The 20772-nt window shown below is 40.8% G+C and overlaps 2 protein-coding genes across 2 annotated transcripts in view; one reads left to right on the top strand and one right to left on the bottom strand.

Moving 5' to 3' along the window:
• LOC146004659 (transmembrane protein 42) overlaps positions 1–20772 on the bottom strand; it is a 165732-nt gene that overhangs the window by 101964 nt on the left and 42996 nt on the right. The window lies entirely within an intron of this gene.
• LOC146004997 (dual specificity protein phosphatase 22-like) overlaps positions 1–20772 on the top strand; it is a 103081-nt gene that overhangs the window by 68523 nt on the left and 13786 nt on the right. Inside the window, exons 2-3 of the mRNA XM_083144103.1 lie at positions 12353–12469; positions 17005–17129. Of these exons, the coding sequence (XP_083000229.1) occupies positions 12353–12469; positions 17005–17129 (242 nt within the window). The remainder of the gene's footprint in view (positions 1–12352; positions 12470–17004; positions 17130–20772) is intronic.

Below are 20772 nucleotides of genomic sequence, written 5' to 3'. Positions count from 1 at the left end.
TAAGCAATGGATTATTATGTATGCTGGTGCAGAAGTTGTTAACAGCTTGTTTTGAGTTTTCTTTTGATTCTTGAAGCTCTTATTGGGTCAAATAAAGTGCACGAACAGGGTGATGGACAAGTTGCACGGTAATACTCATGGATCCCACTGTACACCCTGGATTGCATTTACAGACTAACGAACTGTATGCACAGCCAGTATAATATTCTGTGGGGGATTGTGCTGTGTGTTTCTGATTCTAGTCTCATTAGCTTCATTTTATCACCATTAATCATTATCTTGGCAATTAGCCAAACGTGCCAGAAAATAAAAGAAAAATAAATCCATTCTATCAATGTAAATAGAGCAGAAAGTATAATCAAATTTTACGCTGGGCACAAACAGCCAAATGTAAATCTGTCCAATGCATATGATGGTGATTAAATCGAAGTAAGTGGGATCCATGAGTATTACCGTGCAAATTGTCCATCACCATATTCATGCAATTTATTTGACTCAATAAGAGCTTCAAGAATTAAAAGAAAACTCAAAACAAGCTGTTGACAACTTCTGCACCAGCATACATAAAAATCCATCGCTTAAAAACACATAGGATGGAAGAGAAAAATTAATGAAAATAGTCATGGACAATTTGCATGGTAATACTCATGGATCCCACTGTACAAGTCTGATAATTATCAGATTATCACTGTTAGATTATAATCTAAATCCAAGGTATATAAGGGTATATAATACAGTTGTATTAAAAACATGAAATTATTCCCAGTACTGATTAATGTCCGTTCCAAATGTATACGTCATCGTGGTGTCTTTGTGTGTTTTGAATAGGGGTAACTAAAATGCTGAATATGGCTACATTTCGAATTTTTAAATGAATGTGGTGCTGATGACAAAAATGAGTCATTTCTGAAGGCAAGTTGTTAGAATACATGCATACTTTCCTCGAAACATCAGTGTAATCTGTGAAATGCATTATCTATTTCGAGACTGTTAACCTGTTACGAAGTTACAGACTCTCCCTGTATTTTCCACTTTGGTTGAAGCCTGCAGACATTAGGAGTAATATAGATGTTAGTAAGAAGAATTTGCATCCATGGCTCATAGCCATAATTGCTCGATGCATATATAAAGGGCTGATTATTACTCTTGAATAAGTAAGCGCTTTAAAGTACACGATGAAATGCTACTTTGAAAATAATTTTCAATCTCGATGCTAAAATGAACCACGCTCTGTTTTTTGCGGGAGCGTTGGTTGCTTAGAATCAAATTAGTTCGCAGCTTCGAAACCAGAGAGCTCTCGGTTCTCGAATAATAAACCTTATTGAACCCTTTAACTTTGCAGGCTCCGACAAGCTTTCCCTCCCCTGTTCCTCTCCCTTCGACTAATCAATGGCCCCGTTTCGGCCTCAGGGGTAGCGGATCAAAAGAGGGAGTCGGTTTTCTTACGAACCGAAAATTCCACTTTACTTTCACAGCAAAGATTCGTATTAAATCAGTGTTTCCATCCCATGAGAATAACATTTCCCTATTATATCCAGACAATGATGGAGAAAAAGTTTAAAATTTCACTTTGCTTCTAGAGCAGTGTTTCTCAACCTATGGGGCGCGACCCACTGCTGGGTCCTGAAGGGGTGTTTGGTGAGTCGCGAAGTTCGGCTCGAAATGTATTTACTGTGTATTAAAATGCTATGGCATTTAAATTACTAAGATATATTGTTTAAATTGATGAAGGGACACTGTCATAGAACACCCATATCCAGGCCGGAATTCGTTATAGCTACGCTAACCACTCCGCTGCGGACGTCGGCTGTCTCGTCTAGGGTAGCTCATCTAAGTATAAAATAGAATTTAAAAATAATTTTAAAGAAGATAAACATGAAGCCAGCAAATAACTCAAAATTGTCCTTCTACGTATTGAATCCTTAAGTAATACGCAACATTGCCTTCCAGCCAACTTGGAAGCGGCCGGGGAAGGAAGACTGCAGCGCCACTTCGGCGAGTCTTGGAAACACGAGCACAAATGCAGCTCTGATGGGATTATCTTCAATGTCACTTCTCATAAAATTCGGCGTTGGATGACATCGCAAGGAGTTTCGTCAACTCGGTCAACGAAAATATTGGTTTTGGGCACAACGATATGAGTATCTAAAGAACCACGACATTAGGAGAGCTGTGCAGATAGATGAGCTAATGCATTTATATCTTCGCCATATTATGAAGCGAAATGTTCATTTTTAAAACCATAGAAAATGTAGATAGAATAGAAGAAAACATTTAAAAGACAAGTGTAATATATAACTAGGCTTACTATATTATTTTGAGTTCAACCCAGGACATATTCGCCATCAACTCGTTACTGCTGAATTCCAGTTGTTGTTTTTTTTACAAATATAAATTGAAATTGCTTAAAAGCCTTAACATTTTATTGGAACGTTAAACTATAAATTGTACAAGAAAGAATATTAACATTATTTTCTAAAATCAATCAATTAATTTGCAAGTTTTTAATTGAATAATACATTTTCTGATGTTTAGGTAACCTCTCTGTTCTAGGTTAGTTAACTCAGTTGTGCTTTTCACTACATATGATGTAATCAAGATGTCCTGGGTTCGATTCCCAGTTGAGGCACATAGTGCTTCGGAATCACTTTAAAATGTAGGTTCAGTCCCGATTAGCCTTAATGTGCATAAAGTGGACTTAAAACAACAAATGAATTTACAGAAATGGCTTGTTTGTTATAATAACATCATAAAATTCAATATTATATGAATATTCAATACCGGTGGCTATTTCCATGTTCAGATTGTCAAAGCCCCAGACATTTTGCAATCCTGGACAGCACTAAAAAAACATGACTGTCCGGGCTAATCCTGGGTGTATGGTAAGCCTACATATAACAATATTTGCAGTACATTACAAGGTAATAAACATACTATTCTGTATTCCTGTTGACTGTACCTAGTTTGTTCTTATTCATGTTGTTTTAAGCGAAATGATACGTAGGTTAGTGACGCTTCCATCAGACTGTAAGTAAACCATCTCGCACTTTACCACTCTTTACTGTGAGTATGTTTATTGTATGTTTTACTAGAAAAAGTTTGTCAAGTGAAAGGCATAAAATTGGCTTACGTTATTACCTACGAAAGAATTAAATGTATTTAGGTAGTGCCATCTATCGTCACCCAATGAGTACTCAGTATCTGTCATTGACACAACTATCTGAATCCTCATTGGAGCTTATCTGAGAATTATTGGTTAGGTTAGGTGGTAATTTGAGGGGTGATGCTCATCACATTATTTTGGAATGTCCAATTCACGCAGAAAAACGAAAGACTTTAGGCAAAACATTATTAAAAATTAATGTAATTTCTCATAAATATTACTTCATTGTTGTACGTGCCAGATATTCGAATTGGATATATTTTACTTACATTTTTGAGTCAAGCTGATATGTACTCAAAATGTATGCTTGGCGTAAACAGCCAGATGCAAACTGTAAGTCCAATAAAATTTGTTGATGATGATATATTCTATATATCCAGATCGGGTGCGATTTGAAGAGGGCGTTACCCCCCTTTCTAGAACCACCCATCCGCTAGTTATGAACGACACATCCCAACAAGTGATAATTATTTCCTACGTACTGGATTTTTTTGGTTTGATGTTTTAAGTCCACTTTGTGCACAGTAAGGCTAATCGGGACTGGACCTACAGATTAAAGTGGGATCCGAACCACTATGTGCCTCCACCGAGTATCGAACCCCGGGTCTCCTTGATTACAAGGCAACGAGGCCTACGTACTGGACATGTAACCCATATTATAATGTCACGGTATCTAGTGACATGTGAAACGCAGTTCGATATAAATTATTTTTTGTTTATTGATTCATTTTATGCACAAACATGAAAGTGTGAGGTTTGATTTATTTTGTGAATAAACTTGTATCCGAGCCAGACGTCGGAAGCTGGGGACGGGTTTTTCTTGAGTGACAGCCGCCGCTTAGAACAGGACATATTTGCACCAACGCGGAGATAAGGAAAGATTATTTTCGCCGCTACCGGGCTCGAGTCGCAGCGGGCGTTCGAACCCATGTTCACGGATGACCAGAGAGATCAGCTGGAGCTCAAGCCTGCAAGGATCCAGGACGCGTCGCTGACCGCGTTTCAAGACAATGGAGAGAGGTCATTTCCATCCCTCTGAAACAGAAGCCAAGCCACTTGAGCGTCATTTTCAACGGAAGAATTCGAATCTCTTATATATAGGCAGTGCTATGATTCCAGACACAGTTTTTACCCGGATTTCACAGAGAGAGCATCTCCGCGCTACACTCTCGCGTGATCATTGTTTTGTGTCCGTGAACTTTGTTTCCTTACGTACCGTGAACGAATCGGAGATAGAGAGTTACCAGTGTGCGCCTTATTTTGGAGAAGATTACGCGGTGATTTGTTTTTGCCAAGCGTGGACTACATAAGGATGGAGGGCTAAAGAAGATTGAGAAGGGAGGCCGTCGCTCCTCCTGACGCCTGCAACGACGCCGAAGCCAGTCAGACGACGCCGAAACCAAACACTGCCCAAAGCCCGAAGGACGCTGTCAGATCGACGTCCCAACCAAAGCCCGAAGGACGCTGTCAGATCGACGTCCCAACCAAAGCCCGAAGGACGTCTCCGGAGAGAGAGATTGAAGGACGACTCCAGAACGACGCTTCCAGAACGACGCCGAATCGAAGCCCGCCACCAGAGAGATTCCGAACCGACGCGTGACCACGTACACCCGACGCTACTGACAAGAGGAACGCCCGAAGTTCTGAGGAGGTGCAAGTACACCATATCGTCGCAATTATTCTTCGTCGCGATCGACCTCGGAGGACAATTTCGCCACAAAGGAACCGTGTGCAAGTCCCGCGTCCAGGAGAGATGAATGACCACGTCATGTAGCAGAGTCTGGTACAGTATACTTCAGAGGGTCTCATGTACATGTAAACGTGCGTCGTTAGTATCAACACCGTACAGTTAACGCCGAAGTCTCACTTATTCGCAAAGTTACTCAGGAAAACCCAAACCTAACTTTCGCGCCTAAAAATTGTTTTGGTATTGTTATAAAAAAGGGTAATTTCATGTTCAGATGTTCTAATTTAATTGTCTGCATTCAGGGTTAGAAGCTCCATTTCATTTCCTTAATATTTAGTATAAATTGTCAAAGTGTGCTCCATTTCTTGTGTAACCGACCGCCCCGTCGCGCCATTTAATTTGTCGATAGTTGACTGATGAGTCCTTTTTAATTGTGGAAAGCGTAGTTGTTTTTATTGCAAGGTCGTGTGCGTGAAATAGTAGTATTTGTTGCATAGTGGTTTTTAAGGTAATTTTTGCTCGCGCCGACGATTGATTTGTGTATTCCGGCAGCTGGAGCCAATTAAGTTTTTGCATCACTATGTAATTGAGTAGTTGTTCTCATTGGACGAGAGAGGCTTGTGTGTAAGACCCCCGTCCGAGAAACTTGTATAATGTCGACTCGATGCATACGTTCATTCGAACGAAAGATTTAACCACGCCGACCCAATTGTCTTAGTTAACCGCTTTCCGAGGGCTGGCATCTTAAGTTAATTTTAAAGAGCACAGGAGCTGGCAGACAAATGCCCTAAATTCACATAAAGGTTTAAAAATTAAAAGGAATGATATGTTAATGAGATCCATGATTTGTATCCATACTTCACATGTAAAAATACCTCATGTGTGTGAAAGAGAGAGAGAGTGAATGAGTGAGCGTTTGAGGAGGCTTTGTAAACAGTTGTTGATTGCAATATTTCTTTGTTGTTACAATATATATTCACTTTTTTACCGTTCGTCAGTGTTGTTATTTGACGTTTTTTCAGGTACCAGATATTATGCTATTAGTGTTTTATGAATGTTCGAATCTACATATCAAAGGTAAACAAAACAGTGTAACATTTCAAGGTATTAGTCTCCGCCTCGCAATAGTATGACAATAAACGACCGTCTCAGTACCGAACTTGATAACTGGACCGTGAGTCACGACCGGTTTCCCGTACACATAACGACGTTTGGCCCCGTGCCGGGGTATGATTGACACGTCATTTCGGGGACCGGAGTGCACTCGATACAATATGTTTAATATATCATACATATAGAGTTCCAGCTCAGTTCGGATAAATTTAGAGCCGTGGCATAGTTATGTATAAAGAATGCACATTATATCGTTAAGCTTTTTTTTTAAAGAAAGATATACTGCTGCTCACTAAACGTTGGTAATACTGATAACTTGCTGTTCATTCTTATTTTGTCTGAGTTGCCAACTGAGCGGTATGTGACTTATTTGACTAGTGTAAGGTTTAAATCCACATTTTTCGTTCAGTAAAGGTTAGTGACCCGTAATCGCACAGCGTGTGCAACGAATAGAGTTGAACGGGGTAAGTGGAATGAGCGATGGGGCAACCTTTTGCCTCAAGTCCAGGCACGGAAGATCTAGCAACCGCAGCCAGATCAATCACCGAGCAACCGCTTCTTTCGGAACGTAGTTGTACCGGCATTTTCAACTTCCGTAAAACGTGGACCCAGTTCCATACGCCAGGAGAAATCGAATTAGTTGCACGATTCGGTCGGCAGCCCGAGTTCAGTGTACAGAGCATGTGGCCTCATTCCAGCCTTCCTAGTGGTCCCCCGCCTCCCGTAAAATCCAAAAATCCGTGCGTGAACTAGAAGCAGGTTGCGGAAATGAAAAGGCAAACACGGCCTCTGCGGCGGAGTGGTTAGTACAGTGCGCTAAGACGCCAGGGGTCCCGAGTTCGAATCGAGACATGGACATGGGTGTTCCTCGCGAGTGTCATCGTTAGCCCCATCTGTTCCCTGCACTTTTTGACTCTAGTTGGTTACGAGGTGCAACACCAAGGCGCCTACTTCTTCATTTGGTGTCAAGTAGTGTATTTGGTTCTGCACCGTTTGCACTGCGTTCTGGAGCGGTGTGGTTTATGATCACGTGGTGCGTGCTAACTAATCAAATTAACATTTAAAGCAGCAGACAGACTGCTGAACTTGAACACTTGGTGAACGTCATTCTTGCGCCAGCCTGACACCAACACCTGGACTTTAGGCGGGGCCAATTTCATCATCATTCATCCTTATCGTCGCGATTAGTCAAAAGTGGAATAAAAACAACACTAAATGACCAAATTCAAATCAAAGAGAAAGCAAAACCCAAAACTAGAGAATTATCCCGAAAATAATAGAAGTTTTGTCTAAAACCATCTTTAATATTTTTCTTACGTTCACTATGGAAAGCCAAAGGTCTCCAACAAAGGAAAAAAACTCATGTAAAACTTCAAGGCAAAGTACATCCAAAACAAGAAGATAAAATTAAAAAGTAAAGCATGGCTATACGTCTCCAATGCCATTTGAAAGCAGCAGATTACGTGTTGACCTCGATTTCCGACAACTGATTTCTGCCGTCGCTCTCTCGGCGCCCTCGCCCTTCACGGAGCGCTCTTCAAGCAACCGGACTTTTTCGGCGACCGTCAAACCCGAATCGCCGGTGTTCTCGCCAGCTCCGAGCTCAACCTTCACGTCCCTTTCCCGTTTCTGATCTTTCCTCTTCGCATCCTTCTGGGAGAGATCGTAAAGTTCCAGGAATCCGGAATCTCGAAGGCGGGATTTGTGCTTCCTTTTCCTTCCGGAACGATCTCCGGTTTCGGTTCGGGAGCCGTCGTGAGGTTCCGCGTGACCGTCGCTCTCGGCGTTTGCGGATTCCGCCGGCGAGGCGCTGCTGTCGGAAATCTCGCTCAAGGTGTCGCTGCTCGGAGCGTCGTTGGGCCAATCTACGATCTTGAGGACTTCCACCATGTCGGACGACGAGAGGTGCAGCCTCGTGCCGGAGCTGGGTTCCTCGTCCGACAAGTCTTCGGGTGAGGAACTCCCGCCGAGGCCAACCTCCTGCTGCGGCGCCCTCTTCAGACGCCTTCCCAGCGGTATCCGAGGCTTTCCCGAGCGAGGGGCGATCGGAAGGCCGGGTGGTTTGTCCTTCCTCGCGAAGGACAGAGCGGTAGAGGAGGTACTGCTGGCGATGGAAAGCGACGAGGGACTTCTGTGCAGAGTCACGACGGACTTCTCTTCGCCGATCGTCGGCGCAGGTTCCAAAGAACCACCGGCGTCCTCCGAAGCACGAACGGGCTCCTCGTCCTGCGGCGCGGGGACGGAACCGGACGAAGACGCGTCGCTGCAGCCGTCGGAATCATCTTCCAGCAGGCTGGTCTTCACGTAGCGGTCGATGAGCCGGTCCACGTCCTGGGAGGAGTAGGTCAGCCTCCGGCACGGATGCTCGAGCAGCAGGAAGCAGGAGACGACGAGGCATCCCACCACGGACAGTGCGACGGCGGACGACCTCACCACGTACAGAGCGTCGCAGTCCTCTGCCTCTCCCCAGAAGCCCGGAGCGAGTCTTTCATACTGCCAGGCGATCCTATCCATAACCCGAGCACTACAAACTGCAGCAGTCTGAAGAACACGGCCTTGGCCACCAGTGGTAGTCGCATGGTGACAACATGGCAACAGATTTGTATTGTTGACCATTGTTGCAAATGCCGAGGAGTAAACTTATACAAATTGCAAGACTTTAAAATACCAAAACTTACTTTTATAAAGCTATTGCAAACAAGTGTATTAAATGGTAATTTTCACGTTTAGCAAGCCTAGGAAACCTTTTGGTTCTACTCCTGTGCATGCATTTAAAAATAAACTAAATTCAATCCAGATGATGTTCATTACATAATATTTCAATGCCCACTCTATATAAAACATAATAGGCCTTTTACAGAAGGTTACCACCTATTTTTATTATATCAACACCAGACATATTTAGTTTCAATTATCGATTTTTTAGGATGCAAAGCTAGATATTTAAAAGCTACATTAAAACTTCCATTAGGATAGCCTGTGAACACAGTTGTAACATTGGTATTGTTAAACTCAAAATGTTAATTGTAGGTTCATATTGTGTGGATCAGATAAGTAATACCCAGGGCATCTATCTAGCATCTGATTCTTGCAATGCACAGTGGGCCAGAATTCTTAAAAGGGGACCAAAATCGAACTTCCTACTTGAAAGCATAGCCTTTAAACTATGATGGGGCTGCCTCAAAACGCAAAACGTTCCATCCAGGTGTTAACGTAAATGAGGATTTAAGTTGGGCAAAACCCATGCATTTGTTAAATGCCATTTCACAGATGTCTCGCACAATTTTTTCTATTGAGACTGGTGTTGAATTATCAGAACATTATCTGTGTGGGCTTCTGTAGCACATATCGTTAAGGTATGTACTTTCTGTGGGTAGAGTATGAATTGATTTACTGAATTGTGGACATTGTTATACAAGCATGTTCATAAGCTGCTGTTTTCAGCTGAGTTACAATGATGTGTGTTTCTTTCATTTGACTTTCAAAAATTGTGGGGTGAAGGTGTTTATGCCGAATGATTCAATGGGTCTTATAAATGCAACCAAGAGAAAACTGGTTGCCAACTCGTGGTTATTCGCAGTTACGAAATGGGAAAAGAATATCAGTTGCACATGGCTTCACATTATAACACCATTAAGCCTTGTTTCCATGATATGAAAAACTCAATATGCTGACCAAGGCAGAAATTTATTTTATTATAAAACATAAACTAAACGTAACGTTAGACATAGAGTGGGATGAGGCTAAGCATATAGGAAGGGAGAAAAGAATGCTAGTGAGAAAATGGAAAGAGGCCAAGGAAATAGAGAAGAAAGGTGAAGAAGACACAATGAACTGGAATGGGGGACTGATGATAAACAAAGAATGGAAGAAGGTGTTAGAAAGAGTGGAAAGGACAAGAGAGAAAGAGGAGAGAAGAAGGATGAAGAATAGAGCGTGAGAAAAAGAGTCCAACCACATTCACTTTCAGGTGAAAGTACAGTTGACAAGGGAAAGCCACCTGCTAGAATGTTCCAGAACAACTTTCTAATAGTCTGGAGGGGAGTAATGTTTGTGTATATATATCGTCCTGTTCTTGTACCTTGTTACATTTGTACTTGGTGCAGAGTCTGAAGAAGACCTTGCTAAAAGGTTTAAACGTTACGTTTAGTTTATGTTTTTTAATAAAATAAATTTCTGCCTTGGTCAGCATATTGAGTTTTTCATGGCTTCACACTACTAAATAAGCCTGCATTGAAATAGAATTGCATTAAAAAGCAGTATTTAACGTAAACATAGCAGAATCTGAATACATTGGAGACAAGATACAGCATCTCAGTCCTACAACACCTCTCATCTGTTATTCGGGAAGATCTGACAGTCTTTTCAGGCCTTAGTTTGCAACAAAGCGAGCGGAAAATCATGACGTGGGTTTCATTTGTAACGCTTGGCCGACAGAAATTAAAATAAATTTGACAAGATCACTCAAAGAGCGGAAAATAATCCGTTCTGACTATCAGTCCAACGCGCGTGGATTTGATTCTTGAATTCTTCCTTGACATGTCGTATCGAATCGAATTCAAGAGGGGCAGTCTCGTGAAGACAGCAAAAAATGAAAGCTCGAAAACTGAACGTCCAGGAGAAATTCAAACGCTTCGGGCATTGTCGTTGACAAGCCTAAACAAGATGGCAGTGGCACCTCTAATGATGGCAAGACAACACACTTTTGTTTTGTTGAGGACTACATTTGGTAGTGTTTCCATATCAACAAGCACAGGAATTAACCGAGCTTATGTGATGTTGCAAATTGCAGGGCTTTTTTCAGTACATGAGCACAGGGCATTCTTTGTACACATGTTACTTTATTATTTTGCACTGCTATCTTGTGGATAACTACAGAATTTGAAAAATTTTATGTTTTTTATATGTATTATATAATTTTATTAGAAATACTGATGGCCTGAAGTATCTCTATTCACTAATTATGATTTTTGATCCCAATTTCAGAATTCTGGCCCACTGTGCAATGGGCAGAAGGAATGGTATTTGTGTTTTGATTTGTGTGCGTTTCATAAAAAAGTTACAAATAGCAACACTTCAGAGTTTATAAATAATCAGCGACTAATCTCCTACCACCCAATACAAAAATAATGATAGAAATATGCCATGTCATTGTCATCTATCGTGGCGGGTTTTAATTGAAGAGTTTCAGTCCTGTCACGGATTATGCCTTAGATTTTATTAGTCTGGTCATTTGTCATGTTGTGAGAGTTGTTTGGAGTCCCCTGCTATTATGAGTTTACCATCCAATAAATTACTGAGAGAGAAATACGAGTAAATCTGCGAGACGTTCATTTCACGAACATGAGAATAGTCGAAGGAAAACATAGAAATACTCAATTGGTTTGCAGATAAAGTGTAGAATTTCTCTTCAACTCATGGCTCCAAATAGTTACAATCGCAACATTAACAGAGGAATCTTGCAGCCGAGAGGTGAATATCAAGAGTAGCGACATCTGTTTTTTTATCTGAACCGCAGTTTGCTATTCAACGGTGTGTTGTGTCTTTGAGATTAGAATTCACGTACGTTTGGGGAGTAGTTTCCTAACTTTGAAATCTAGAGAGGCCACACGAATGTGGATTTACGTGCGTGTTCTGGGGTGCCGAGCGGCTTCTGAAGTTGTCGCTTCCACTGGGAGCTTCAGACCTTCGTTACTTTAACAGTTTGAGGGTTGGTCATTTACGAAAATTTAAATTGATGAATTCTCAAGAGGGACTACGTAAACGCTGCCTCTCCCGAAAAATCTATAAATTGTTTAGAACTGGATTCACGCAGTGCTGTTGCGTGTGCAATACATTTCAATACCTGGAGACTGGTGATATAAGGCTCTTTGCAACACTGGCTCTTCTTTACCGCAAGGGAGACAGTACAGGCTATGACTTCACACTTGCTGCCACGAACAAATGTGGAGCTGAGGAAGTTTCCTTCCTTTGTACGGTATATAAAGCGAGAAGATAACGAAGGCAGGTAAATGTGTGATTGCGCTTTACACAAGAAATCAGTGTTTCCAACTATAAAATAATTTTCCCGCGTCTAGTGACTCGCACTGTGCAAAACTCTGTCACATCTTAGGTGTCTTAGGATTCGTGCAGCGAGCGAACGATAACAAGGCCGCACAAGTGATGACTCGACAGGGCTCGATCAACGAACGCGTGAGAGGGAAAGGGATTGCATGGAGGCGGCAACGAGACTGCCGTTTGCAGCAGCGCTCACGGCTTTGATCCGTCCAGTAGGAGCTACCGTTACGTGCGGTGTTGTTCCACAGGCTGTATTGTGTGTGAATTTGTTGCCCCTGCAATTCTACGCATTGCTCCTTCTTAAAGAGCCTCTTTCCATCTTGTCTTCCCAGGTCCTGCCCGGACTCTACATCGGAAACTACCGGGACTCGAAGGACGCCGCTCAGCTGGACAGGTTTGAGATCACCCACATCGTCGCCATCCACGACGCAGCGAGGAAACTGCACTCGGTAAGTGCTCTTTAAGTGCTCGGTAAGTGCACTTCTTTTGATTCAGTCGCGGCCAAGATTCATGTCTTATAATGGAGACGAACCTGCTTCCCCTGATTACTTTATTGAGTTTATTGAGAACTTTTCACACCGTAAGTACCCCTGAGGGATATTGGCAAATGTACATTACAAAATACAATATGTTGACGTCGCACATAATACAGGGTTTCTATAAATTAGTTATACAAAAGTAACCGTTAATTGTGAAGAAAGTGTATACGTAACAGAAATTGTTTATACATCAATGAATACAGCATATCTTCAAGTTTATTGTCGCACGTTAGTTTCAGACGCCGCCACTGGAGGCGTGAGCGTTTGTTTATCTTACACAAGTACCGACTTGGATTGGCCGTGGTGGAACGATTCCGTGGCCACCTCGTTCGCCTGATTGGAACCATGGATTCCTCTATCTGGGGTTACATTAAAGAACGTGTGTTTGTTCCCCCTCTTCCCAGCAACGTCTGAAACTAACAACGTGAGACAATAAACTTGAAGATATGCTGTATTCATTGATATATAGACCATTTCTGTTACACATACACTTTCTACACAATTAACGGTTACTTTTGTATAACTAATTTATAGAAACCCTGTATCTATACATCACTTGGGCACTGTTTTTACAGTAGTATAACAATTGAAGGGTTCGGGTGTAAAACATGCTAAGTGACATTTTGATGATTTTTGAGTTACAAATTAGAATGTGCCATCCTTCAATTTTCGAGTGAAATTTCCATGTCATGCAATTTGAATTGGGCTTAGTGAAGCCTTCTGAAATTCGTAAACGCAACACGAAAATAATTTATCTACAGTTTAGCTTCTAATACGAATAACATTTTCTTCTTAATGAACTCAGAAATGACCAAAATGTCACTTACCATGTTTTACACTCAAGCACTTCAATTCTATGATACAGTGTAAAATCATACAAAACAAATTATATCTTCCAGTTCTTATTATATAGAGGACCAGGGTTGTAAAAGCACAACATTGCATAATGTATACAATCTAAATTAATTTTATAAAATTATGTAATTCCTGAAATTCTTTAACTGAATACAATGTAAATTCCAACAGCAATTTTTTCACCTTACTTTTAAAGACCGTGGTACTCTCAAAATTTTGGTAGCTATTTGGTAACGAATTGTATAACTGGATGCCTGTGTAAAATGGTCCTTTTGGTATGCACTTAGCCGAACTTTTGGAATGTGAAAGTTATTATATATTTTTTTTTGTCTGGTAGGAGGAAGGAAATTGTTTGAGATTGTTTAAGTTCTCTTTATGCCAATGGCAATAAAATTAAAATTGCTCAGAATTGCAGACGGAAGATTACTGGAACTTGCCTTTGTCCACAACAAACTCACTCATCAATAGGAGCTAAACCTAAAGTTTATTGTTAAGTTGCAAATGCCTGACGCCTGGGTGTGTTCTTTCCCCTCCTCCCAAACCCAGAGTCAGGTCCCCAGTTACGCTGCTACTGTAAGAGAGCTTCAGGTTCCATAAAGTTAAAATATACCCCTAACATTTAAATTTTAAGAAAATGGAAATTTAAGAGGAGCGAGTTCTTCCTCTTTCCCCAACCAAGTTACGCCTGACACCCCGTAACGGTGTTCATGTTGATGCCTGGATCAACAGCTTTTGTGATCTGTCCATGTGTGTTTCCCAATAACCCTTTACCCAGTTCATCAAATCACCAATTGTCCTCATTGTCGCGATTAGCCAGAGGTGATAGAAAAAAGGGACGCAAAATAAACTACAAACGGGTTCATCTCCTTTGTGGTTTTCTTCAGCTACTCCTGGAGAATGCTGGGATGATACTTTCAACGAAGTTCATTGACTCATTCGTCCTCACGTCGCAGTTAATCTAAAGCTTCACATAAACAATGTTAAATAAGCCAACAACGACCAATCAATAACACATACTCTCACCAGGGATCGAACGTAGGAAATCTATTACTACCCGGGTATTAAAACTCAAGCTGAGCATTTGAATATTTTTAAACAGAGATGTCAGTGTGAGCAAGTAATGAGTATGTATGTTGGAGTCAGTAAAGCAGTAAATTACACGTGCAGCTTTGTGATATCAAGAGCCAAATGTAAACCTTAAAATTCCAATATAAATCGTAGCTCAAATATACATGAGGTATCAACTGTTATTTACAAAACGACCTCAAGGCTGCAACACTGATCAAGTGAGCTTCAAAACGCCATTTTTGTTATTTTCAAGATGGCGCCTCCTCTACACACTTGCACCAGTGAAGAGAAGTGGTTTCTTGCCCTCTGTCAGCCTAAAACTTACAGAAATTTCTCGACAGACGAAAATTCAATATCTCTGTGCATGCTTACCACATCACCAAGTTTACTGATGGAGGACAAACTTCGACAATGGCCTCAGTTCGCAGGCAGATGGGTGGAAAGGCCTTCGCAGTGGCTCTGCACGTGGACCCCAAATACTTATTCTTCTTAAGGTACACAGGCAGTAACTCAAGGTTGAAAATATATGTAGTTCAGCTACAGGTCTGTACTAGAATGCATCAAACTTGTACAACCCTACATACAGAAACCTAGAAATTAAGGTTTTTCATTTGACTCTACCTTGTATTTTATAGATTTGTTCTAATTGTATTTTAAAATTAGTCTATAAAAGAGGCTGAATCATCACTTGCGTCAGAGGCTACAGACTGGCAAGTCTTTAAGACTGCACCTTGCATGACGCGAGTGCGAGCGTATATTGCCACTCAACGTCCCGTCCATTATCTTATCTCCAAGAGAATGTAGCCGCTAACTTCTTATCTGTGTCTCTTATCTTCGCCGCCTTTTGCTACTTTCATTGTCGTTACGTGCCTACATCCCATATGTCACAGCTCTCTCTGTCGCCTCAATGACGTCCAGATACGAAGTGTCTAATCTACATGTGCATTTCTTCGCTTGCTCTAGGATAGGAGCTTCGATTTTCCTAACGATGTCGCCGAAGAAGATACGAACTCTTAATCGGAGTGGATCGGCTATTATCGGAATGTTTCTGGCGTGGCTTCTCTCGTCACATTCTGCCAGGGATTGGCTATCGTTAGCGGGAATGTCTCAGTACTCATAGGCCTTCGCAAACACGGAAATTGTCGAGCAGCTCCGAGTAAAAGCACATACGAGTATAGATCAGCTTCTGTGGGTCACGCACTCTCTCTGCATGCGAGAATCTTAGCTCGCTGTTAGATTCACCTATCTTCTCTTTTGTGCCGTGTATTCAAGATACGGTTATGCGGATACTTGTAACGTTTTGCCAGTACTATACTTCAACCACTGTACTCACGCAATTTTTTGACTCCTGATAATTACAAGATAAATCGTTCATCACAAGTCAATGTTTTAATTTTGAATTAGCTTATCACAGTCCAAAACATCAAAATACCTCAATTCTATGAACAGAATCTATTCAATAGTTCTGCTATACACAAATATAATTCAGAATTTATTTGCCTTCATTGAGTTGGTGTTTTAAGTCCACTTTATGCACAGTAAGGCTAATCGGGACTGGACCTATAGTTTTTAGTGGGAACTGAACCACTATGTGCCTCAACCGAGTATCGAACCTGGGACCCCTTGATTACAAGGCGACGACGATACCAAGGCGCCCCGTGAGGATCCATTTGCGTGTAGCTGTGATGTTTTCTATTCGTCTCATTTAGCTCTGTCTCGATTTGAATACTTGTATGAATTTGTTTACCATATTTATATATATCCACGCTTTAAAAAATAACGATAATTTTACGGTATGGTAGATTGTATTTTGAATTCCAGTCCTATACAAAACTGAAAATGCATCAAAGCAAACTTCTGGTGCATAATTGATACAGTTAAATTTGTAATTTTGGATTCTTTGAAAACGTCACGTGTGATATACGCAAAAGATTTAATTTTACTGTATCAAACGGAATAGCAGCTGGAAATCGTATCCTTTCATGGTTTCCTCTCCTAGAGCGAACCAATTACGATTCGCCTAAGTGCATCAACATTTTATGAACTTTATAAGCTGCAGTGGCCCAGTCATCGCCGACCTCAGCGATGGTGTGGTCAGCATAGCGAGCTGTGACGATCTTTGTATTCACCGTGATGCGATAAAAAGAAAAACGACGTTGGGAAAATATATTAAGATAAAGGCGAGAGATTTGCAGAAAATGTTTTTCAAAGTCGATGGCGTCTGACTGCGATGCGTAAGCCGCAGATTCGATTCCCGAGCTGGTGATCTAATGTGAGTAATGTCTTCAATAATTTCTCTGCATAAAGCGGCGGATGTAAAGGCGGACAAAGCGTAGTGATGATTACATCACCCCTATATACAGGAGGAACTGTAATTTTGATTAGATCACAATAATCGAACAGAAGCCAATAAGAACGTATCTTCATTGGAATTTACTAGAAATAATATTTTAGTCACCAAAGTAGGGCCTATCCCGTTTCTATTGATCATTTACATTTCATTGTTCATATTGTTTTTGCAGGACAAACACTATCTGTGCGTGATGGCTGCCGATACTCCGGAGCAGAACCTTGTCCAGTATTTCCCCCTGTGCAACGACTTCATCCACGCCGCTCGTCTGCGAGGAGGGAACGTCCTCATCCATTGGTAAGTCACTCTAAGCCTCCCGTGCTGAGATTTATCAGGCATTTCTCAACAATTAATGTATTATTAGGCCATATAAACCAATTAGTAAAGGAAATCCAATCAATTAGTATTCTGTCGCTGCCAATGGTTAACAAATAAGAGGTCAACAAGCTGTCAGAACAACGGAAGACTTTAAATTGATCGATGATTTTTATTGGCCATTGAAATGGTGTGTGCGAGAGCGTCTTTGGTTATATAACGCTTTGCTTTTGTATTATTATCAATGTAATAGTTTAAACTGTTGGAAATTGCTGACAGAATGATATAAAACATCCTTCTTAAACAGTGGGAATTTCAGTGAACCCTTAAAAGAATTTCCCTGTTTTATCCACAAGGAATTTAGTAACAAAATGTAACTTCGTACTGATTAATATTCATTTAACATTTATTTGTTTCCTTAGAATGAGAAAAAGTGGTGAGGTGTAATATGTGAACAGTTAAAAGTAACTTGATAAGGATTTCGTGCGTTAGAAAAAAATTCACCGTCCTTCAAAAGAACTCTGCTCATATTAACGTATTAGTGCTTATTGTTTTTAACAGTTAGAGTGGTGTCAATTGAGACTAAAAGAGCTGGTGTAATCTATTATAAAATTGATAATTTTATAATTCTTAAATTTTAGAAACTGAGAAACATGCAGCGTTAATATCTAGTGTGGGAACACGGTCGCATTACAAATACATGACGTTTACACAGAATCAAAATAAATAATTATCCAATCTGTTAGTGCATAACACGCTGAATAAGATTTGTATCATATATTATTCCTGTCTTAAATTTCCTTTACAAAGAAGAAAATACTTTATAAAGACTTATTAAAAATCACGTACAGTTAAGTTTAGAAAACTTATATGAACCCAGCATGAAACTGTCTTTTAAAGGAGGATATAGAAATGTACTTATTCCGAGAGCCTCAAAATTACTGTTGTTTGTATGATCGCATTCATGTATTTAAAATGCCTGATTTGTTATTCATTATTCTCTTTGTTATTTATCGCTTGACCTTGTAATTGTGTGCGATGTTTTCATATAAATTGTTACAGCAGAAAGAGTCATTAGCTGTAGTCTCAATAGTGATCAATAAATGTGTGAAAACAACAAAATGTACATAGGTAAACATTACATTGGTCTGAAAATGAATTGTTCTTAAAAGCCTGTGTATTACTTAACTTCTATTATGCAGAAAGTACATACATAATGCAGGATATAACAATGACGAATTGTAGCAAAGTGAAAAGAGACAAAATGCTTATAGCAGTTACTACTAATATCCACACATGGTCCACAACGGACGAGAGACAACCCAGTTTTCCATCAAAGTGTAATGGCTTTCGTATATTATGATCTTTGTAGCAACTGAGCGGATAGTTAACGTTTATGGCAACCCAGTCGCTAGCGTTGTGCACTCCACAACACGAATAGTTGCTCTGGAGATAATTCCATGATTTTTTGTCACTCTGGGAGCCTTGCTTGTAACGTTTCATCGAATCGCAGAGGAAAGAAGCCATTTCTTCCTCCGTGTAGGACCCCATCCGCTCCACCTCCAAGAGAGCCAGTCCTTGAGGGACCGCAAGGAGACATATCACTATGGTGAATATAACAAGCAGCACTTTGCTGGTCATGCAAGCGCCTATGAAGCCGATGGAAGACGTGAAAAGTACGAAGGCGCCGAGAATCAAAATAATCAGGCTGACGTCCCTCGACGATAGCTCATGCCACATTCCTTTGCTTATGTACTTCGTGTCGTAGGCGAATACGCACCCGAGGATTATGATCACTAGACCGAACACAATGAAGAGTACACATGATACACGAATCGTACACCTAAGTATCTTCTCCGTACATATACACATGTTGGACACAAGCTACATTCACGACAAACACTGAAACTAAAGCTACATCAAATGTCTTGCGATCAACATCTATGTTTATTAGACAAAGAGCTTTACATGTGGCTATTTTGGCCCACATTTATATCCACAAATGCCAAGAAAGGTACATAGTGGTAAGTCAATCAACGATAGTTAACGAACATTGGTTGACATGACGATCAGTAGAAGATAAGCACAATCCAAAGACTTTACAAATAAAAAACACTGGTGCGCCGACTATTGAGAATAATCTGAGCATCAAAATAAGGCGGTGAATGGATCGTATTGCCAGTCTCTGTGGCGGAATGGTTAGCGTAACGCAATACGACGCTGGAAGCCATGGGTTAGAACTCTGGATCAGACCAGACATGTATACTTATGTTTCACCTACGTCACAAATTTGTGCATTGTGGCTTCGAGCAGCAATGATTGAGGCCAGTTCTTGCGAGCACACGGAATTCAAGCGGCGGGTGGAATATACTAAGACAGACATTTGTGATTTAAAACAAACGTGCAGTTCCTGCAGATGTAACGAACGCTACGTGGTGGATATTTCCTTCCAAACGACAAATAAAATTGGCCGCAAACATGGCGGCTGTGTGCATCCTGACGTCACATGAAACCCACTTATATGTCATCAGTACATTCTCATCACCGTGATTAACCCAAGTGTTTCTTGCCATTACAATCCTGTTTCGATCCAACCTTAAAGATATTTCGCATCTTTGATTACATTTGCATCATGTACCATGTTCATCCCGTTTCATCCACTTTTGAGGTATTCTTCTCTACTGATCATAACTTTCTACTCCGATGTCTCGCTGTCAGCGTCCCTTTGCCTTATTTTAGTCCAAATGCTTTACTGCTTGTGCATTCGCGCTTTAGCTATTCGCAAAAAGCGCCTCCACACGTAACCCACGTTGAATGATAAATTGACTTGAAGTCTCAGAGAGAATTTTTCTGCTTCGTCTCCACGTAGCAGCATCTGCGGTTCCCTGCGGACGATCGTTGCAGAAGCGTAATGCAATAAAATATCCACGAGTTCGGGAAAGTGCGTCATGGGAATATTTGGCCCAGGAAAGTGATTGATTTCATTTCTGAAACGCTGCAGGAATCTCAGCTGTGGCAACATAATCCATAAATTCCAGTACACCGAGAGCTGGAGGTTTTGCAAGAAAACTTTCAAAGCACGCGCAAATATAGGCCAACACAAACACGAGAAAACGTTCATCTAAATATAGATAAATATTAATAATTTGTATTTTGTACACGCAGAACTCGAAATCATCAAATCAAGGTTGCTGCTCTAGTTGTGCATAATAACATAGTCTAATGTGTAATTATAGTTTCTTTGAAATGCCTTGTAATCAAGGGGTCCGGGTTCGATACCTGGTGGAGCCACATTAGACAGTAGTTCGGATCCCACTTTAAACTGTAGATCAGATCCCGATAATCCTATATCTGTACAGTGGGATCCATGAGTATTACCTTGCAAATTGTCCGTCATCATGTTCGTGCACTTTATTTGACCAAATAAGAACGTCAGGAATTAAAAGAAAACTCAAAACAAGCTGTTGACAACTTCTGCACCAGCATACATAAATATCCATCGCTTAAAACACATAGAATGTAATAGAAAAAAATAATGAAAATAGTCATGGAAAATTTGCACGGTAATACTCATGAATCCCACTGTACATAAAATGCCTATGTCTAATCTGTTCAACTGATTCAA

This window comes from Lepisma saccharinum, chromosome 22 (genome assembly GCF_977018435.1).
Source record: "Lepisma saccharinum chromosome 22, izLepSacc3.1, whole genome shotgun sequence".
NCBI lineage: Eukaryota > Metazoa > Arthropoda > Insecta > Zygentoma > Lepismatidae > Lepisma > Lepisma saccharinum.
This window is presented reverse-complemented; position numbering and strand designations above follow the sequence as displayed.